General features: G+C 43.7%; 1 protein-coding gene across 2 annotated transcripts in view; it reads right to left on the minus strand.

The window, feature by feature from the left end:
- KDR (kinase insert domain receptor) overlaps positions 1–21,371 on the minus strand; it is a 44,213-nt gene that overhangs the window by 16,508 nt on the left and 6,334 nt on the right. For both annotated transcript variants that reach the window (XM_030564878.1, XM_030564877.1), the window contains exons 4-19: positions 19,923–20,047; positions 19,433–19,601; positions 17,795–17,934; positions 17,244–17,415; positions 15,355–15,466; positions 15,096–15,259; positions 13,481–13,637; positions 11,725–11,848; positions 11,124–11,232; positions 6,851–7,195; positions 5,688–5,834; positions 5,314–5,445; positions 2,643–2,749; positions 2,113–2,248; positions 1,617–1,721; positions 165–278 (exon numbers count right to left, since the gene is read on the minus strand). In XM_030564878.1, coding sequence (XP_030420738.1) covers positions 165–278; positions 1,617–1,721; positions 2,113–2,248; positions 2,643–2,749; positions 5,314–5,445; positions 5,688–5,834; positions 6,851–7,195; positions 11,124–11,232; positions 11,725–11,848; positions 13,481–13,637; positions 15,096–15,259; positions 15,355–15,466; positions 17,244–17,415; positions 17,795–17,934; positions 19,433–19,601; positions 19,923–20,047 — 2,358 coding nt within the window. The remainder of the gene's footprint in view (positions 1–164; positions 279–1,616; positions 1,722–2,112; positions 2,249–2,642; positions 2,750–5,313; positions 5,446–5,687; positions 5,835–6,850; positions 7,196–11,123; positions 11,233–11,724; positions 11,849–13,480; positions 13,638–15,095; positions 15,260–15,354; positions 15,467–17,243; positions 17,416–17,794; positions 17,935–19,432; positions 19,602–19,922; positions 20,048–21,371) is intronic.

Below are 21,371 nucleotides of genomic sequence, written 5' to 3' on the forward strand. Positions count from 1 at the left end.
ATCATGATGACTCTTCTCATGAACAGCCCTGGAATAACTATAATGGAAAATCAGAATCTTGCTAATGATGAAACTCAATTCTCCACTAATCTGGTAGTGCATCCAATCACTGAATAGACATTCTCTACCCAGAGAACAACAAGGATTCTCAGTCGGTCACTCACCTCCTGGTTTTGTGCAGGCACCAAGTAAATTGACAACATTTAGATGATGACCAATATGAATGAGGATCTTGAGCTCCGACATAAGTGCCCGGTGTTCACTATGTGTAGCACCCTCTGTCAAGATAAAAATTATATAACTGATCAGCATAACAGAAATGAAAGTTTTTCCCTTTGCTAACCACATCAATTAGTATTTCAGCATATCGAGTAAATGATTTTGTAGGTTAACCTAGGCTAGGGTTCTCACGTGAGGGACAAAACACACATTCCTCCTCACTATGCTCTGGCACTGGTGAGCTGTAGAGTTACAGAGTTGGTTTTGCTTTATTTTGAAACAGTTCCCGAATGCTGCCAAAAGGTAAAATGTCAGGCTGGAGAGACAATCAGTGTATTACTGCATGGAATCTTCTCTGCTCAATGAAACATTTTAAGCAGAGTCTGTTGCATTTTCAGTTACCAGAGGTATAACCATTACCCTATGTGGTGTCTGAGTGCCAGGGGCTACCACTTGTCCTGTGGCACTAGATTGGCCTATGAAAGGGAGGACGCAGGGCAGGGGGTTGCACAGTCTCTCACCCAATCAATAAGAACAGTCACTGGATAATTTGTCAGCATTCTGAACATGCAGAGGAGGCAGCAGCAGCCAATATCTGAAGGGGGGTGGGGGTGAGGGTGGGCAGAAGGCAGCATTCAGCAGATTTGGTGAACGCCAGGAACTTATGTAGGTGGTTGGGGTCTTCTCTTATTTTGCTTGGGGACCCATCTCATTAATGTTATGTCCTTGTACCAGGAGACTTGACAGATGGTACATAAACAATGAGCTTTATTGGCAGTACCTGTATTGTGTGACTACTCATGCAGCACTGACAAAACTCCCAAAGTCCTTTCCCATTATTCACTGGTCTCAGTGTGAAACCTCGGACAGATTCTCTGGGTGCAGAGAACCTTGTTCAATTGTTTCAGAGTCCTGGGAAGGAGGAATGATTCTGGGATCTCAGCCTTGTATTTAATTTCAAAACATCCACATCACTGACAATAATATTGAAGAGCTCTTTAAAATCAGCCAAGGAGTAAGCTAGCTTAATCGTTTCTCCTCCTCCCCCCGATAACATCTAAGTCATCGTTTAGGGTTTGACAGAAAGCTCACATTGCAGGTACAGTATGTAGGTAAACACTGCAAAAATCAACACTTGTGTAGGATTACTTGCAGGAACAAATTTAACATCTGCAACTGGGTAGCTCTGTAAAGTAATGGTAAAGGAGCTCTAATGAGCAACCTCCTTACAGTTAGACATAAGTTACATTATTCTCACAGCAATTGTTAACTAAACCCTTCTAGGACATCGGTACTAAAATTCTGATTGTTCAACATGCTTTGTTGGCTTCTAGATACAAGATTGGCAATACAAATACATTACGTCTTTTCAGGAGGCTTTTAATCTTCATTTTTACCTTTCAACATTTTTACTGCAACAGTTTTGCAGGTAGCAGTTTTGTCAATTCCAAATGCATCTGCTTCTATGACTTGGCCAAATGCTCCACGCCCCAGGGGTTTACCTGGTATGAAAAGATGAACAGATTTAGACTTATTGTCAAAGCAGTGGACAAAAGGTAGGCCAATCATTAACTGAATCAACCCCCATGTTGGGAATGATGGTTTGACACACACGCGGCTGGGCCTATGTTGGTGCGAAAGTGGAGTCAGGAAACACAATAACTAGGCCAAGCTAGCTTTTCCTGCAGGGTGGGGTTAGGAGAGGCCATGATCCAATCATCTCTTGCACTGGCCCAAAGGACTGAGCCATCACAGAAGGAACACCCACTGCACCCTATCAGAGTGTGATGTATTTCCTGGGGCAATTCTGTGTGTACCAGTCAGAATTCCTCCACAGCCTCCCTGTGCGGTGTATTCTTTCCTCAGCCATCATCCAAAATAGTGAAAGCACACCTAGCTTTAGCCGGTCTCTAGGAAACTCCCACTTGCTGGCATCATAGGGGAGACGTTCACACTGCTCATCCATAGGGACTTCATCAGGATCCATGATGATTGACAAGTAGCCAGTCTTTAGTTCCCCTCCACTGGCCTGGAAAACAATATCAGTTCTAGTCACATAAATGGTATGTGTTGGCTGGAATGAGGCAGTCACATGTACTAACTTCTCCCTCCTCAGGGTTTTAAAATTTCACAGAAATTCAAGTCTGTAGTTTCCTCTAACTACATCATTATGAATGTAAACACGGATCCTTGCACTTTTAATAATCAAAAGCAGTTCAAGCATTTTTCCTCCAAATGCCTGGTCAATTAAAACCAAATTTCTGCGCCCTCAATTCCAGGCAGGAATGTTATGGTATTGGGAGAAAAAATGTGCCTGTTGGTTTAAGAACAATGGAAAGAAACAACACAAAAGAGCCATAGTCAGTTTTCATTTGTCATGCAAGACCAGTGCTGGTGGGATAGTAAAAGAATGGTTTCGTTACCCGTTTAACGGTCCGGAGAATGATTACAAGAAGCAACCAGAAGAACATGGCAATCACTGCAGTCCCAACCAGGATAATGAGCTCCAGGTTCATTTTCTCTTCGGCGCCTGGGGAGAAAAGAATATCTTATTGATAGCTGAAAGCTTATTGGTTTAGGTCATCAGTTAAAGGACTGCATGAAGTTTCTTGTTCTGAAGGTTCATTTTAAAAGTGCCCCATGTAGCAAGCCAACTAAGGCAACGCTTGTTTCTTATAGGTGGGAATATTGGGCCAAGTTCCATACTGAATTACACACCATGAAACCCCATTCAAGACATCGAGGAATAGAATTTTGCATGAGATAGGTCAGCACAGGATTTGATCCATTGTTTTCATGTAAGCTTTCTGATTCCTACAAATTAGTGCCTAATGAAATGGCAGCAAGGACTAGTCAGACTCTTATGGTCAAATTTTCCCCTTAGTTACACACATGCAAGGTTGATGACAACCTTGTTTTGATGAGGCTGAATGTGCATAATTGAGGGAAGAATTTTGCGCTTCGCAATTAAGAAATAAAAGGTGAAATCTTATATTTTAAAATAAATTGCTATTTTTGAAAACACAAAATCTAGATGAATGTTGAGCACCTAGAAATGAATAACTTTTTCTCATGCAAAGAAAAAAGTGATTACGCTTTGTAGGAAATAAGATGTTGCAAGAAAGATCCCCTGTATTATGAAACAACATTTATAACATTTCTTTCAGCGTCTTAAACTGGGATATGAAAATATGGACTGTTTGCGGTTCTTGTGGTCCTGAGACAATATATCCATTAACTGGAATCCTTATTCCAAGTTTAAGCATGGTATCACTTGAATATTTGATAACAAGCACCAGAAGAATTCCTTTCTGTCCCACTCCCATTTCTCAAAGTGTGTTCCTGTACATTTCAGCCCTAGCATCACATAGGTTCTCCCACACAATAGCACACTGGATTTTTCCATTATATGGCCCATGATGGGCTGCATCATGACTTCCTTAACATGAAACAATGTCATAAATGTGCTTCCAGTTTTCTCAGACTTGCCTGAACATACCCTGAACAATCACATTTATTAGACCAGCTGAGAGCAAGTATTTACATTAGGGTTATTTACAGATAATTTGCACCCAACAAAAATATGTTGCCCAAGAGATCAACTCCATAACCTAATGAGAACTCAAGAACAACAGGCGATAGCTTTCACTAGCTCAGAATAACAGAGTGTTGATCGCCCTGATTTACGAGACAGAGATTCCTGAAGTATTTAGTGACTATTTTCATACACATATATAGGTAACATACTAATAATGAAAGCAAGGAGCACCTGATCAATGCTTTTAATTGGGAGCATTCTTACTGTTGGTGGAAGGCGAAGAGCGGTTTGGTTTTGTCGCAAAATAGTTTGACCACTTGTTAGGGTTGAATTTTTACACCATGTAGTCAGTTTTGGCACGACGGTAATGGAACAAACACTAACTGCCAGGGTGCAGCGCTTATCACGAGGAGTAGCTTCAATCTAGGCACTAGGCCCAACAGTTAGGCCCTAATTCAGCAAAGAACTCACATGCGTACTTATCATTAAGCACATTTTAGTCCACACCTATTTGGCAAAGCATGTAAAAACATACGTAACTTTAAGCATACGGTTAAGGCCCATTGACTTCTTTGCAACTTAAGTAAATACCTAAAGGTAAGCACATGCTTAAGGGCTTTGCTGAGTCAAAGACTATGACCCAGGGTTCCAATTGGGGAGGAGAAAAACAGTGGTCCTCTCCAAAGCTTCCTCCACATGCTTGACTCATGGGTGTTTTCAGCCCTAATGGTTGCATAGATGAGTTTGAAAACATGACCCAAGTGTAACCACTGCAATGACTCTGCAGACAAACTCTGGTAAAGGGAGGAGCAGCAGCCACTACAGTCAGGGAGGAAGCTGCGTGGCCGCATACCCACCACCAGAGTAGTGAATGCTGGATGGATGTGAAACTTGGATGTCCCTGAACACAATACATTGAAACCCCATTGGTGAGGTTTGGAGGCCCTCAAGGCTATTCTTTTTCCTTCTGGCCTTTTATTTCCACAGGACAGGTAGGGGGAGGGAATGTGGGAGGGTACCTGCAAGTGCCATCCACTCATGCCACCAAAATGGGACACCATTCACTGGAGATTGTGCATGATCCTTCCTCCTGTCCTCCCCTTTCTTAGATGCCTTGACAGCAGTGAAATAATTTAACTGTCAGCTTTGTTAAGTATCCTCATTAATACCTACTGAAGTGTGCTCGGCTCTCTGCAGACTCAGATGCAGGTATTATTGCCTTGATTTGCACTCACTCTGTGTTTTCAGGTTTTTCCTCTACCACCACAATGGCCAGCTGTGATTTCATAATGAAAGCTGTGATTCTGGAGACCAAGACATCAGCCTCAAAAACCAAAACCACTGGGTTTCCAGCTTGGTGTGACCTCACCTATTTCGAGCTTGATTAGGAGCCTTATCAATAAATGAATCTGATCCACTTTGGCATAAGGAAACTTTCAGCAAAGGCACTGCTAGTACATTTTCTAAACTGTGACCAAGACATGATGCATAGGCTTCCTTTTTAGCAGTTATCATTTCAAGAACAAATAAAATAAGAGAAGCAAATTTGTACTGACCTTCTACTGCAAAAAAAGTTACTGCTTTTTTGCATCCGAGGACATTGCAGGCAAGGCAGGTGTAGAGACCTCCATCTTCTTTTCTTATCCTGCGTATGGTTAGAGTTTTGTTCCCATCTTTCACAACAATACCTGAAAAAAGGAATTGTTCTTAATTCTGCTATTTGTGTTGGCTCTGGCTGTTGTTAAGAATTCAATAGTTGTAATTATTTTAGCTATACTTTTGCATACCCAACCCTCACACAGTGTATAAAAATCACAAGGCCACATTCTGCCCCCACTCCGCACTTGAACTCTGCAGTGAAATCAATAGGGAGTCCTGCGTAAAACACTTGACAAGTGAAGTAAGTCATACTGAAGGAGCAGTTCCTCACCTGAGTCTTCAACAAGGGTTTCATTATTTTTAAACCATGTGATGTGTGGGGGAGGAATTCCATTTGCTGGGCATGATACTTCTATGGTTTCACCAATGTTTGCTGTTTGATTCTCCAGGCTCTCTACCAGTGTGGGGGCCACAGGCTCTGTTTGCATGAAAATAAAGTTATTGAGAGTTTCCAAGTATAATCATTTTTGTGATGCCTTAGCACTCACTGCCACTTTACAAATTTGAGTCACTAATGTAGTCCCATGGCCTTACTGCAATAGCACCAATCATGGTGTTCATGGAAAGATCATATTTAATCCTCCATGATACATGAGACAAGCACAATAGCTAAGAAAACATCATAAGGAGAAGTCCTTTGTCTTTTACATGAGTCTGGTTTTATGATTTAGAGACCCCCCAGGCTAATGGAGAAGAAGGAACTTGCCAGGAATTGCCTCCCCGCATGTCTCCATCTCCATCTCCCCGCATGTCTCCATCTCCAACCCCACTGCAAGAAGGGTGATATTAATAGTGCTTGAGGTGCTGATTCAGGAAAGCATCTGTATTCAGGACTGCCCATAAGCATGTGCTAAAGTACTTTCCTGAATCAGGGTTTAAGTTGCCAAGCCAGGATTGCAAGCACTCTATGCAAGATCACTTGTGTTTGCATCCAAAGCCAGCCACCGGCATTATCTGTGCTGAAATGCTGCGCTGTTTTTATAACAATTTAAAAGCACGACCAGTTTCAAACTCAAAGGTTCAGTCAAACCTTAAGTTGCAAGATGTGGAGCTATCAATTTGTGCCACTGTTTGTGCCTATCAATAAAGAGACTTCATTTGCCTCCACAGCACAATGCCCTGCTTTTCCACACCAGGCCTATTAACCCTTCCAGTGCTCTTCCATAATAACGGAATACTAAGTGTGCCTGGCCAGTTCATCAGCACAGCAGATACATTCTGCCTGGACTTGACCTCATGCACTTGACACATTAAAGGCAGTCTCATTATTAGCAACTGCTTAAATCCCTTCTACAAGTGAGCACACCTTTAAATTGGTAACATGCTAGGTCCTACAGCACTTGAGGATTCCTGCGACTGCAGTATCTTTGTTTCTGGATATACACAGTCTGTGCATATAACCATCTACTTTGGTATACGTAAGTAGGTTCATACCTTGAACAGTGAGGTGCTTGACAAGACAGTGTTGCGTTTTAGTCTTTTTGTCCTGGGCTATGCAAACATAATCCCCTCGATCTCGAAGAGAAATGTTATGGAGGATAAGTTCTAAGGTAACATTTTCACCATTGCTATTGGAAACTGTGGCATTCAGCTTCAGAAGATCATTCGGGTTCTTGCACACAGGCATTGGCAATCCCCCAAGGGGTCTCTGTGAGGTGCGAGGACTCAGTTTATACCAGGTCAGGTTTTCAAAGGTGAATTTGTCCGCAGTACACTGCAAGGACATGTTATCCTTTTCAGTGGGCTGGTTTCTAGGTTGAAGGTTAATTTCAAGACCCCCTGCAAATTAAAAATAGCTCATTAAATAGTGCATTTGTTATATTAATAAATTTCTTTCCTTTTATATTGATTAGAAAAAGCCATTTTGAAAATCAGCATTCACAGACTTATTGGGTTTGACTCTCCAGTGCTTTGCACCTTGTTTTACGCTCACTTTGCCCAGGCATAAATGACTTCATAAGGCACTGGAGAATCAGGCCCATCATTCACGTTAACAACAACAACAACAACAAAATCACACACAAGCAAAGCCCAACAAAGGTCTATGTAATTAATAGAATCGTCCTATGCAACGTTGCACTGTCCTCAGCATTAACTGCCAATTTTTGTGACTGGATTAAAAATATCATTTAGACCAAGGTTTTCAAAAATGAATGCCTAAAGCTAAGTTCCTAAATCCATATTTAGGCACATAAATATATGATCTGATTTTCCAGGGTCCTGAGAAGCTAGAAGCTCTCACTGAAGTCACCCAGTTTTGAAAATCTGGATCTTAGATTTTATAGAACCATACACCTGGAAGGGACCTTGAGAGGTCATCTAGTCCAGTCCCCTGCACTCAAGGTAGTACTTAATATTGTTTAGACCATTCCTGACAGGTGTTTGTTCAACCTGCTCTTAAAAATCCCCAATGATGGAGATTCCAGAACCTCCCTAGGCAGTTTATTCCAGTGCTTAACCACTCTGACAGTTAGGAGGTTTTTCCTAATGTCCAACCTAAACCTACCTTGCTGCAATTTAAGCCCATTGCTTCTTGTTCTATCCTCACAGGTTAAGAAGAACATTTTTTCTCCCTCCTCTTTGTAACAGCCTTTTATGTACTTGAAAACCGTTATCATGCCTCCTCTCAGTCTTCTCTTCTCCAGACTAAAATTACCCAATTTTTTCAATCTTCTCTCACAGGTCATGTTTTATAGACCTTTAATCATTTGTGTTGCTCTTCTCTGGACTCTCTCCAATTTGTCCACATCTTTCTTGAAATGTGTGCCCAGAACTGGACACAATACACCAGTTGAGGCCTAATCAGCATGGAGTAGAGCAGAAGAATTACTTCTCGTGTCTTGCTTACAATACTCCTGCTAATACATCCCAGAATGATGTTTGCTTTTTTTGCAATGCTGTTACACTGTTGGCTCATATTTAGCTTGTGATCCACTATGACCCCCAGATCCCTTTCCGCAGCACTCCGTCCTAGGCAGTCATTTTTTATTTTGTATGTGTGCAACTGATTGTATGAATTCTGTTAATTTCATAACACTATTTAATTTTTCTCTTGTTTGTAGGTCTTCATAGCTGTAAATGCCTAACCAACGTTGCAACCAAAGATCCTGATCTGGATCTCACTTTATACCAGTTTTCACACTACTGTAATTCCATTGACTTTAATGGAACTGCTCATATACTTACAGTTATTTGCAGTGTTGTTTTAGCTATGTTGGTCCCAGGATATGAGAGAGGGTATGTCTACACTACAGAATTATTCCGATTTTACATAAACCAGTTTTGTAAAACAGATTGTATAAAGTCGAGTGCACGTGGCCACACTAAGCGTATTAATTCGGTGGTGTGCGTCCATGGTCCGAGGCTAGCGCCAATTTCTGGAGCGTTGCATTGTGGGTAGCTATCCCGTAGCTATCCCATAGTTCCCACAGTATCCCCCGCCCATTGGAATTCTGGGTTGAGACCCCAATACATGATGGTGCAAAAACAGTGTCGCGGGTGATTCTGGGTAAATGTCGTCATTCATTCTTTCCTCAGTGAAAGCAACGGCAGACAATCATTTCGCGCCCTTTTTCCCTGGATTGCCCTGAGAGACACCATAGCATGGCAACCATGGAGCCCATTCAGCTTTTTTTTACTGTCACCGTATGTCTACTGTATGTTGCTAACAGACACAGTACTGCAGCGCTACACAGCAGCATTCATTTGCCTTTGCAAGATAGCAGAGACGGTTATCAGTTGTTCTGTACCGTCTGCCATGCCATTGTAAATTGGAGATGAGATGACGGTTATCAGTCATTCTGTATTGTCTGCTGCTGTCATGAGTGCCCCTGGCTGAGGTCGGCTGGGGGCGCAAAGACAAAAATGGGAATGACTCCCCAGGTCATTCTCTCCTTTATGTTGTATCTAAAAATAGAGTCAGTCCTGCCTAGAATATGGGGCAAGTGTACTAGAGAACCAGTGTACCAGCGAACCAGAGAGCACAGCCGGTCCGTGTCAGATCCCGCAGAAATGATGAGCTACATGCCATTCTAGGGGGTGCCCCTGCAACAACCCCACCCGTTGCTTCCCTACTCCCCCAACCCTCCTGGGCTACCGTTGCAGTGTCCCCTCATTTGTGTGATGAAGTAATAAGAAACACTGACTTGTTAGTGAGATAAAATGAGGGGGAGGCAGCCTCCAGCTGCTATAATAGTCCAGGCAGGACATTAAACCGTGGGGGGGAGAGGAGCCCAGCATCCCACTGCTATGATAGTCCAGGCAGTACAGAATCTTTTCTTTACACATGAAAGGCAAGGGGCTGATGGATCTCAGCTCCCAGTTGCTATGATGAAGATGGTTACCAGCCGTTCTGTACCATCTACTGGGAAAGACTGGGAGTCATTCCTATTTTTACCCAGGTTCCCTCGGCCGACCTCACCTGAGGCCAGCCAGGAGTACTCACGGGATGATGACAAGGACGGCTATCAGTCCTTTTGTACTGTACCGTCTGCCACCAGGGAGGGGAGGGGAGAGGAGAGGATACTGCTGTTCACTGCCGCTGCATTACGTCTACCAGCAGCATGCAGTAGAGATAGGGTGACATTGGAAAAAGTCAAGAAACAATTTTTTCCCTTTTCTTTCACGGGGGCGGGTGGCGGGTGTGTGTAAATAAACGAGCTATACCATGAACCACCCCGGACAATGCATTTGACCCTACAGGCATTGGGAGCTCAGTCAAGAATGCAAATACTTTTCGGAGACTGCTGGGGACTGTGGGATAGCTGGAGTCCTCAGCACCCCCTTCCTCCCTCCACGAGTGTCCATTTGACTCTTTAGCTTTCCATTACGCTTGTCATGCAGCACTGTGCTGTGGACTCTGTATCATAGCCTGGAGATTTTTTTTCAAATGCTTTGGCATTTCGTCTTCTGTAACGGAGCGCTGATAGAACAGATTTGTCTCCCCATACAGCGATCAGATCAGTATCTCCCGTATGGTCCATGCTGGAGCTCTTTTTGGATTTGGGACTGCACCGCCACCCGCACTGATCAGAGCTCCACACTGGGCAAACAGGAAATGAAATTCAAAAGTTCGCGGGGCTTTTCCTGTCTACCTGGCCACTGCATTCGAGTTCAGATTGCTTTCCAGAGCGGTCACAATGGTGCACTGTGGGATACGACGGAGGCCAATACCGTCGATTTGCAGCCACACTAACCCTAATCTGATATGGTAATACTGATTTCAGCGCTACCCCTCTCGTTGGGGAGGACTACAGAAACTGGTTTAAATAGCCCTTTATATCAATATAAAGGGCCTCGCTGCGTGGACGGGTGCAGCGTTAAATCGGTTTAATGCTGCTAAAATCAGTTTAAACGCGTAGTGTAGACGAGGCCAGAGATAAGTTATATGAGATAATATATTTTATGGGATCAACTTCTGTTGGTGAAAGAGACACGCTTTTTAGCTCTGTGTAAGCACAAAAGCTTGTCTCTCTCTCACCAACAGAAGTTGAGCCACCAAAAGATATTACCTCACCCACCTTGTCATGCTTAAAGTTAGAAATTTGTTTCAATGCTGAATAAGGACCGTATTTAGTAGGCATAACAGAGATGAGTCATCATGAGGGGTTTGAATCAGACAAGTGATGTGTTGAAGCTGGTAACACTAGAGAAGCAGAGGGAATGAGATTAATTTACCGCAGCTATGCAATCAACAAGCTATACTTACTGGTAACATGAAAGGAGATAACCCTCTCACCCACTCCAGCTTTGTTAGTAGCCATGCATCTGTACAAAGCTGACACGTTTGCTGCTTGAATCACAAGGGTGCTGACAGTCTACAAGAGAACAAACCAAGCAATTTCATACCACATTAGTGCCAAAGGGCTTAAATGAGTCAAACCATAAAAGAGATGGGTGCCTTGCCACTGTAAATTCCTGCACAATACAAATCAATGGTGTTTCTGGTACCCAGGTCATACTGGAGGTTGATGTGATATTAAAGTTTTTCCTAATGTCCAACCTAAACCTCCCTTGCTGCAATTTAAGCCCATTGCTTCTTGTCCTGTCCTCAGTGGTTAAGAAGAAATTTTTTTCTCTCTCCCTCCTTTTAACAGCCATCTATATGTAGATTTCTATATATGTATTTTTAAACTGTGTTATACTAAAATTAGCAGTAGGTTCCCACATTTTTTTCTGCTAATTAAACTCCAGGCCTTTCTCTATTACAGTTAAACACAGTTGATATAATGTTCACAAATACATGAAATACTGAACGGAACTCTCAAAAACGGGTCATTCCTAACTAAGACAAAGGAACATTAGCTCACCTTCATTTTCCCAGCAATAGCAACAAACTGATTTTTAATTCTTTCAATCCGATTTCCGCCCTTTCTGTCCGTGATGTCTTTCCATTTCTTACATGCATAAGGATTGATTCCCAAACCAACTTGACTGAGAAGTAGACAGAGAGATACATTTTAGGTATGGAAAATCTCAACCTTCAAGAGACCATTTTTGTTCAGTTTAGAAAAAAATATCAGAGATGGAACAATGACCATGTTATAAAACTGAGAAATGTTCCTGAAAACTTTTCTGTGTAATTGTACATACAACTATCCAAGACCTTTGTCCTTTATAAAACTAGGAATTCCCAGGCTAGAGGTAAATAGCCTAATTAATCTGCGTAAGTCAGCCCAGTCAGGATACTTGGAGGGAAGCAGCTATTTTGGGAACAAACCTCCAGTCATAAATTGACAATTCAAGTTAATTTCATTCAAAAGAAGACAGAGAGACATAGAAATCACTGGACTCCTTAAAAGAATTTCTTTAAGACAGTGGCTCTTGTGTAGGAAGTGACCAGGCACCAAAAGAAGCTAGTGGAAGTCATTTTATAAACAACAGGAAAGCAGAATGCTTTTTTTTTTAAAAAAAGGAAGTCTGGCCTTGTGCTAGGCCCAGATAAGGGAAGCTGCATGTATCTTGGTCAGGAGCTCTCTCTATCATTGGCTACCATCAATCAGTGCAGTTCCTTTGAGATACGCTTTTACATAGATAACAAGCAGCATCGTATTCAGCAGCTGATTGGTGTAAAAAAAAAACCCACGGAGAACTGGGAGAACTGCAAGTTGCATAAACAGCAAATTTCCTGTGTGTGGTGTTGTGTGTTTATACTTGCTGCTGCCCAACAAGGTTTGACTGACGGGTCCCACAGACGTGTTTGGAATCCAGCGAGGCAAGATGCTAGCCAAAAAAGCATCAAACACAAGAAACAACAGTGGTAGAGTTTCATCCGTGGTTAGCCCTGGCCTGGGGAATTCACTCCATGCAACAGCCCACCAGACTCCAGGTCTGGTGGTCTCCGTGTAATGCCACCTACATCTAGCTCATTTTGACTATGTTTGACAACGTGAGGGCAGTTTGGGCCTATTTGCTATAATACATAAGAGCTTGACTTAAATGGAAGCAAAATGGGAACTTTGTCTGCAAACATTGTCCAGCAGCAACAGTTACTGAGAGTGGTTCTGTGACTGACACCTCATTTAGTCATTTACACCTGACAAAAATCAGGGTACAAAATGCCCCTCATTCTCCAGTCTGGCTGAGTCGCATCAGTGCAAGGAAAGGTGGCTTTATGCCACATCTGTAGCTCGCCAATCCCAGAGATGACCCTAGCAGAAGTTAGAGCAGCCTTAGAGCTGCTCTAACTCATGCCCAGCTGCCAATGGCCCAGAGGGGCTGTTTCAGTGCAGGGGGAGAGGGGGAGATAATCAAAGCACTGAAATGGCTCCAGCCATTCCCTCTTTCCCTTGATCACACCACCTGTGCCGGGCTGCAAGAGGGGTGGTATAAAGCCACTAAACTGACAACACCACCCAAAAATTCCCCTTACATTGAGGAATCTCCAAATTAAATTGGATTTATAACCTTTTGCACTATCAAAGTGCTACCCAGGGGCTTGGCTGCTTAGTGTTTGATTTTGTGCATTTTTATATTTTTGTAAAGAGCCTATAGCACTTTAAAAAAAATCTGTGACTAGTTACAGAAATGAAGTGGTGCAGATTAACTGACAAATCATGTACTTACTTAGGGCGGAAAGTACACTGTTCCTCTAACTGCCAGTACCACTGGATATTGACTGGGGCTGGAATGGCATAGACTGTGCAGGTTAGGACTTGAGTAGTCGCATACTTGTAGGAATCAACAGGAGCCAGAAAAGCATTCTCCCCAATCTGAGGTGGAACTGTAGGAAAAACCTGCATGTTACATGCACAGACCATCATAAAGGAGCAACATTCTTTGCCTTGTGCCATTGTCTCTTGCTAACAAGAACACAGTTTGTTCTGAAATGTACAAAGTCTCTTTCACAGGGGCTTCTCTCTCACTGTGACTCCCATATGCCTTCAGGGTCTGAGCCTGTGTGATTCTGAGTCTCCCGCATGGTGCTGAGTTCCCATAACTCCAGGGCTGGCACTTCCATTTAGGCGGCCTAGGCAATCGCTTAGGGTGCCAGGATTATTGGTGGGCGGCATTTTGCTGGAGGGGGCGGCAGGTGGCTCCGGTGTAGCTGCCGCAGTCGTGCCTGTGGAGGTTCTGCTGGTCCGCGGCTCTGGTGGAGCTGCCGCAGTCGTGCCTGAGGACTGTGGGCTGCTCCCGCGGCCCCAGTGGACCTCCCGCAGGCACCACTGCGGCAGCTTCACCGGAGCCGCGGACCAGGGGACCCTTCACAGGCACGACTGCGGCAACTCCACCGGAGCCGTGGGACTAGGCCGCGTGGCGGCGAAATTGCCGTACGCCTAGGGCGCTAAAACCTCTAGCGCCGATCCTGCACAATTCCCACTGACCTCAGCAGGGAGCAAAAGAATCAAGGAAGAAGTGCGCTGACTTCATGGAGTAGCTTCAATACAAGCCGAATGTTCAGCAATCCTTCCGTTGCTTACTTACAACTACCTCTTACAAATTACCCTTCAGACAGCCCTTTCCTTCCATCACCATCCCCAGCCAAGAAATTTATATTACTTCCAGCATTAGGTGACTGGCCTCCATTTCCCACTGTGCCCCCACCTAAACTGCACTGTACTTAGCAGAGCTGCTCTTTTGAAGACCTACTATTTTGGAAGCATCTAGACAAGTATGTTTCCTGAGAAGCAACGTGGAGGAGGGGTGCCGGGGAGAGGGGAATGGTGGGGGATGGAGGAGGGGAGGCCAAAACAAAGCTGACAGTGGCAGGAAGGATGGGCAAGGCAGATGACGATGGCGGGGAAGATTCATGATACAAAAGCAGCAGGAGAGAGCACAGAGGACAGGAAAAGAGCAAGACACGGAGGCAAAGAAATAATACACAGAAAATAGAAGACAAAAATCCTTTTATCCAACAACAAGGAAAACCTGAAACCTCCTGAGTTGTGAAATACAGCATGAGGATCCAGCTGGAGACAGATTCAGTGGATGGTTAAAGCAACATCCGGGCAAGGTTTGAGATGGGACTTCTTTCCTGCATCCCCCTGATGTGGTGGTTTTGAATCAACTCCTTATTTTTCTTTTGCCAAATTTAAATCTGGACAGTACACAGATCAAGGGGATCATAGGGCTCTAAGAGACAGGACTCCTACCAGCTCTTTCTGTCAAGGAAGAGTTAGTACTCTATACACACACACATATACAACAAAAGAGGAATAGGCACTGTTTATATCTCACTTACCATTCACAATCAGGTTAAATGTGTGTCTCTGTTGCTCCTTGTTAACGGGGTTTGTAAGCACAATAGTGTAATTCCCAGCATCCTTTTCATTTGCCTCAGTAATTGTTAATGTGTAACCAAGTTTAATGGTGTGATTTGTGCTGATGGCTTTTCCATTTTTATACCTAAAGAAAATACATGGTAACTTGAATACTTTAGAGAATCAGCTTGACATATAATACCACAATCTGTTTTAAAGGCATCACATTCTGACTCTTACCATTTTGCTTCTGGTGGAGGATAGCCTGTAAATCTCACAGGGATTTTGACTTGGTCTCCTACCCTTGTCTCCACCACAGACCCCATTCTGTCCAAAAGGATAAAAGGTTTATCTGAAAGAAATTAATTGATGGGCTTGAAACAAAACATTGCCTTTCCATATTGCCAGAAATGTAAACTGTCTCCCATTTGGTTTAGTGTTTAATTGGAGATGAAAGGCAGCAGATGTAAATGACAAAGTGGTCTATGTACCAGCACAGGCACTTGCAGTATTACAATTCATGAGGTAAATCCTCAGTCCAGGCCCTAGCATAACTACTGGGGTTGAGCACTAGGGAGATCCACTAGGGCAAAGGGGAGGAGGGAATCCTCCACAGGCTTCAGAGCGGTTCTGAGGCAGTGAAGCAATGGAGTACACCTGTGTGGGAAGGACAGGACAGGACAGGACAACATACATAGCAGTGGATCCTCCAGCCCCAACCTGCCTCTGGCCCATGTCACATCCGTAGGGATGCTCTGTGCCACCCAAGGTAGGTAGCCCCTCTCCTGTGACCATGCCTTCTCCTTCGTCCCTTGCACAGAAAAGTGGACTAATTCCATGACCAGGGGACTCTCGACTGCATTAGATGCAAGAGTTTTCTCTCAGCTCCACACCTCAACTCTCAGTCCCAAAGCTCTGTCTGCCCTAGCCGCTGTTGCCATGTAACAAAAAAGCAATGCAAACCAAGTGCTGTAAAGTAAAGTATGTGTTGGGTAACACAATATCGCATTTAAAGCTCTCCAAGGTTTCCACTTACACAGTCAGACAAAAAGGGCTCAATTTTTCCATTTCAGCACATAACAGTATTCAAAACTGCACGATACAATTACATAATTGGGCAGAGACTGAAGCTATCTATCTGAAGTTCTGCAACCTCAAAAATCCCACAACTCTGAAAGGATTTACACTACTTTTCTGCAACCACAGAAAGTAAAATTGTAATCAGCCCAACAGCATGATTGGCCTTTTGGCTAAGATCAAATAGAGTATCCGTTTAATATCTGATACAGCTCTGACAGAGAAGGGGGAACTGTTTCTTGTCCTGGCAGAAGAATGGACTATGGTCAGTTTGAACAGAAAAAATCAAAATGCTGATGCTGAAAATCAGACTTAGTCACAACTTCAAGTCAGCCTTAGTGCTCCTGTGTAAGACATACAGTACATCCATAACTAGCAGTGCTGCTGCACTAGTTAATATTGGACCAAATCCTGCAATTCTTTCTCATTCATTCAAAAAAAAAAATCAGCTTTTTGTAGCCAATGGAGTTTTGCCTGATTGAGGACTGCAGAAGGATACGATTTGGCCAGAGTCATTTCCTCTGAGTCATTTCCTTATGACCAAAAGTAAAGCTGAATCCAATTTTCAGAATGCAAAAACCTCAGGGCTGGATTCTGCCATCCTTACTCATGCAAGTAACACCTTTCTCTGCAGGTAGCCACAATGGAACTACCTGTGGAATCAGGTACTATTCAGTATGAGGAAGAGTGGCAGAGTCTGACCCGAAATATACAGTTTCAACATTACAGTACCACATAGGGAGAGATTAAATAGAGGGACAGCCAGCTATTCTGAGTTTTAGTGTCACTTTTTCTAGATAACATAACAGTTTTCAGTGATAATCACATATAAAGGTCCTAAGAGAAAACCCTTTAACATTAAAACAGAAAAACCTTGAGCTATAACAATTCTACTAAAAACAACTAGAAGCAACGGAAACACTGTGGCTGACAGTCCAAAGCAGGCTGTTTTGATTGACATACTGTGCAGCTAATTGCTTTCAACTTATGCATTTTCCATCCCAACAATCCACACCTATAAATATCCAGAATTAAATCAGAGAATTCCATACCATGGACAATGACATACGTGCTGTTTTTCTTAGTCATAAGGCCGCTGAATGCTGTGCAGTTGTATCGGCCTCTATCATTTAAGGTCACATGGTCTATGGTAAGAGTGCTTACGAACTTCTTCGGCTCATTCCCTGATGATGTTTTTAAGTCTCTGACTGTAGCATGTTTTCCCTGTAACAGTAAAAGCTCTAAGAAGCAGTTCATTCCAACTCTTCCCCCAATCCTCCATACCAGTGGCAGATTAGCCACTGGGCCAATGGGGACTGTGCCCAGGGGCCCTGGCCAATTGGTGACCCCTGGAAAAATGGACACCCCTATACCCTGAACCACTCCACCCGGAACTCCTTCCTGGGAGCGGGAGAAGCCCTCACACTCCACCCCATTCCCCAGCAATAGCGCTGGGCAGGCAGAGCAGGGCAATCCCCCACGCCCCAACTCTTTGGAAGCTAAAATAACCATGGAAGCTAAAACACAGGAGCATCCTTTTGTATTTCTAGCAAGAGCTCCTTTCACGGCTCTAGGGGACGGTATTAGGAAATGATTGTTTTACCTTAACAGAAGGGTAGTCCCATTTGAAATCAATTCCAACATTTGGCTCCGTCCTCACAGTGCAATTTAGAACTAGTTTCTCCCCTGCTGCCAGCTCTATTTGGTGATGAGGGTTCATAGTTAAGTCATAAATTCTGTATCCTGGAAGAAGCAAAAGGAACAGAGTTTGAAAAAACATTCTGCTGAATGATGTAAGGAAGCTGCTTTCCCAATGGCATTTACTCTCTCCCTTAGGAGTTACACCCACACAGCAGAAATCCCAGAAGCTTGAGTGCAGTGGGGAGATGGGCATACACCCAGTTTCAAAAAGTGGAGATGAAAAGGGTAAGGGTGCCCAAAAGTTGTACTGACATACAATGGGGCTCGGGCAAGTACAGTCTACTTTCAGATTTTAGCACATGCAGAGTGAGTGGACAACTGTGAGGCCATTTGCCAGAAGCTCCCTCATGGTCAGACACAATAAGATAAAAGAAGCTAACATGGTGAGATATCAGTACTTCTAAGCTGGAGTCAGAGAGAGATGTTTGGACCAGATCCTGGGAGTTGCTAAGCATCCTCAACTCTTATGGAAGGGTTTCTTGGCCCCTTGCAATGTTAGAGAACACTCAGAGGAGAACCTCAATGGTGAACCACAAAATTCACAATAGCATGGAAACAAATCCCACTCCCCAAATATTATGATAGACCAAAAGTGGGCATCAGGTGATGTGCTTGGAACTTTACCACCACCAATAATTTGGCATTAGCAAAACTGTCAAAGGAATAAAACCTGTAATAAAAAATGTAAAATATGACAAAACATATCCAGAAATCCCAAATGACTCAAAATCAGACAGAGGATGATGAATTGTGGGGAAATTGCTGCCCCTATAGGGAGATGGGGTGGTGAGATACTCCCTATTTTTTCTTCCTCTCTTTAGGAAGCTCCAAGTCTAGACGAGAATGTGCTGATCCTACCTCACCAAAGCCTCAGTGTCACAATGAAGCTCAGGAGGTGGGGAATTGGCCTCTTCCAACTCTGGAGCTGAGAGTGTGCTCAACAGTCCGGGAGGAGGTCATTGCAGTCTCAGCATGGGTAGGGGCCTAAGAGGAGTCCTCATGTTGCCCTGGAGGAGCAGGTAACTTCAATGTGTCAGAGCCATATTCATCCAGTTAGGCCTAGGATATTAGTGTGCAGGGAAACAAGAATTTCTTGGGGTCAGGCCAGGTTTTGCATTTCTAGTGTGACGTGCTCCCCTGTTTCTCTTCATAGCAAGCTAGAACCCTTTCTTCTTTCCTGAGCTGCTAGTGATACTTTGGGGTGCCTGTTCACTCTATGCTGACATTCTTACAAAAGAGCGGAAGTTTAGGAAAAATAAAACCCTGCATGATTGAAAAAAGCAGCATCAAGGAAGAGCAGGTAAAATCCCAAGCACAGATGCCAGTGATCCACTCGAAAGAGAACACAATAACATTTTCCCTTTAAATTCAGGTGTTGTGTTTTTTCCAAAGGAATACATATTAGAACATGCATTTTATGTTAATTGTATTTTCAGTATTCCTGATCTACAATCCAATCAAATGTAACTGCTCAATATGTTGCATCAAGCAAAATAGCACTGCCTAAAACAATGACCATGGAGAGTAATCTTTGGCTTACCTACAACCACAACTATGTACATCACAGACTGGTAACTTTCATCATCTATTTTAGCTTCACAGAAGACCATGCCCGCATAACTGATCAGGTTACTGGGTATAGTGAAGCCTTTTTTATTATCCCATGAGATTGATTTACCATCAGGAACAAATAACTTTTCTGGATACCTCTGTTAAAAGATCAATAAAACATTCAGTATAATTCCAAAACTAAACAAATTCATATTGTAAGTCTACTATTTACTACAACATTCTGGATCCAGACTTGCCATTCTGACTCAGGCCACATTCTCATTCCAGTCAACAGATCTTTACACAAGAAGTGTCATTTGTTAGTATAGTTATAGCATTCCCATTCTGTTCGTAAGTTTCATAATTTCCAAAGATAAGAAGCTCTTTTTAAGATATCTATTTTAATCCACCGTATTTATGTAAATGGACATTTAGCTAATCCTAGAGACAAGTAATGAAATATTTGACTTTTTTCTTACCGCATAAAGTGATACATTGAGATTTGATATGGATCCTAGACATGGAATCACCACTGTTTTGTTCCCAGTAATGTATATAACATCAAGTTGGTCACTAACTGAAGTCACAAATGGAGATCTGTAATCTAAAAGAATATTTGATTTGCATTTGTTATAATCTCTTCATTTGAAAGGACACAGCATGCTAGTTTTTCCCTTCTTATTTTTTTTCCTTTCCTATCTATGTAGTCCTTTTCTATTTGGCAAACATTTGTATTTTCTTGTATGTGAATGGAGATGAAATTGACATCACTATTAAGTTTAACTCCTCCTCTTTTTACAGTACCATCATGCCCAAATACACATTAATGGAGTCAACATAATTCTGGATGCCTGACCCTGGGTGTCTTTACTCAGTCAAAACTCCAATTTAAGTCAGTGTGACTTCCGCCTGTGTAAGGACTATAGGAATGGATTCCAATATTAGTTATCAGCAGCTAAGTGCTTCACAACCCCTAAAATAATGCAAAAAGAACAGGAGTACTTGTGGCACCTTAGAGACTGAGGGTATGTCTACATCTACAATTTTGCAGCGCTGGTTGTTACAGCTGTATTAGTACAGCTGTATAGGACCAGCGCTGCAGAGTGGCCACACTTACAGCAACCAGCGCTGCAAGTGGTGTTAGATGTGGCCACACTGCAGCGCTGTTGGGCGGCTTCAAGGGGGTTCGGGGAACGCGAGAGCAAACCGGGGAAGGAGACCAGCTTCGCCGTGGTTTGCTCTCGCGTTCCCCGAACCCCCCTGCAAACCGCAGGGAAGGAGACCTGCTTGCACGGGGGTTCGGGGAACGCGAGAGCAAACCGGGGAAGGAGACCAGCTTCGCCACGGTTTGCTCTCACGTTCCCTGAACCCCCCTGCAAACCGCAGGGAAGGAGACCTGCTTGCACGGGGGTTCGGGGAACGCGAGAGCAAACCGGGGAAGGAGACCAGCTTCGCCGCGGTTTGCTCTCGTGTTCCCCGAACCCCCCTGCAAACCGCAGGGAAGGAGACCTGCTTGCTCGGGGATTCGGGGAACGTGAGAGCAAACCGCAGGGAAGGAGACCTGCTTGCACGGGGGTTCGTGGAACGCGAGAGCAAACCGGGGAAGGAGACCAGTTTCGCCGCGGTTTGCTCTCGCGTTCCCCGAACCCCCCTGCAAACCGCAGGGAAGGAGACCTGCTTGCTCGGGGGTTCGGGGAACGCGAGAGCAAACCGGGGAAGGAGACCTGCTTGATTACCAGAGGCTTCCTCAGGTATGCTGGGATACCTGCTTATTCCACGGGGGTCAAGAAAAGCACTGGTAAGTGTCTACACTTGATTACCAGCGCTGGATCACCAGCGCTGGATCCTCTACACCCGAGACAAAACGGGAGTACGGCCAGCGCTGCAAACAGGGAGTTGCAGCGCTGGTGATGCCCTGCAGATGTGTA

This window comes from Gopherus evgoodei, chromosome 5 (assembly GCF_007399415.2).
Source record: "Gopherus evgoodei ecotype Sinaloan lineage chromosome 5, rGopEvg1_v1.p, whole genome shotgun sequence".
Classification (NCBI taxonomy): Eukaryota; Metazoa; Chordata; order Testudines; family Testudinidae; genus Gopherus; species Gopherus evgoodei.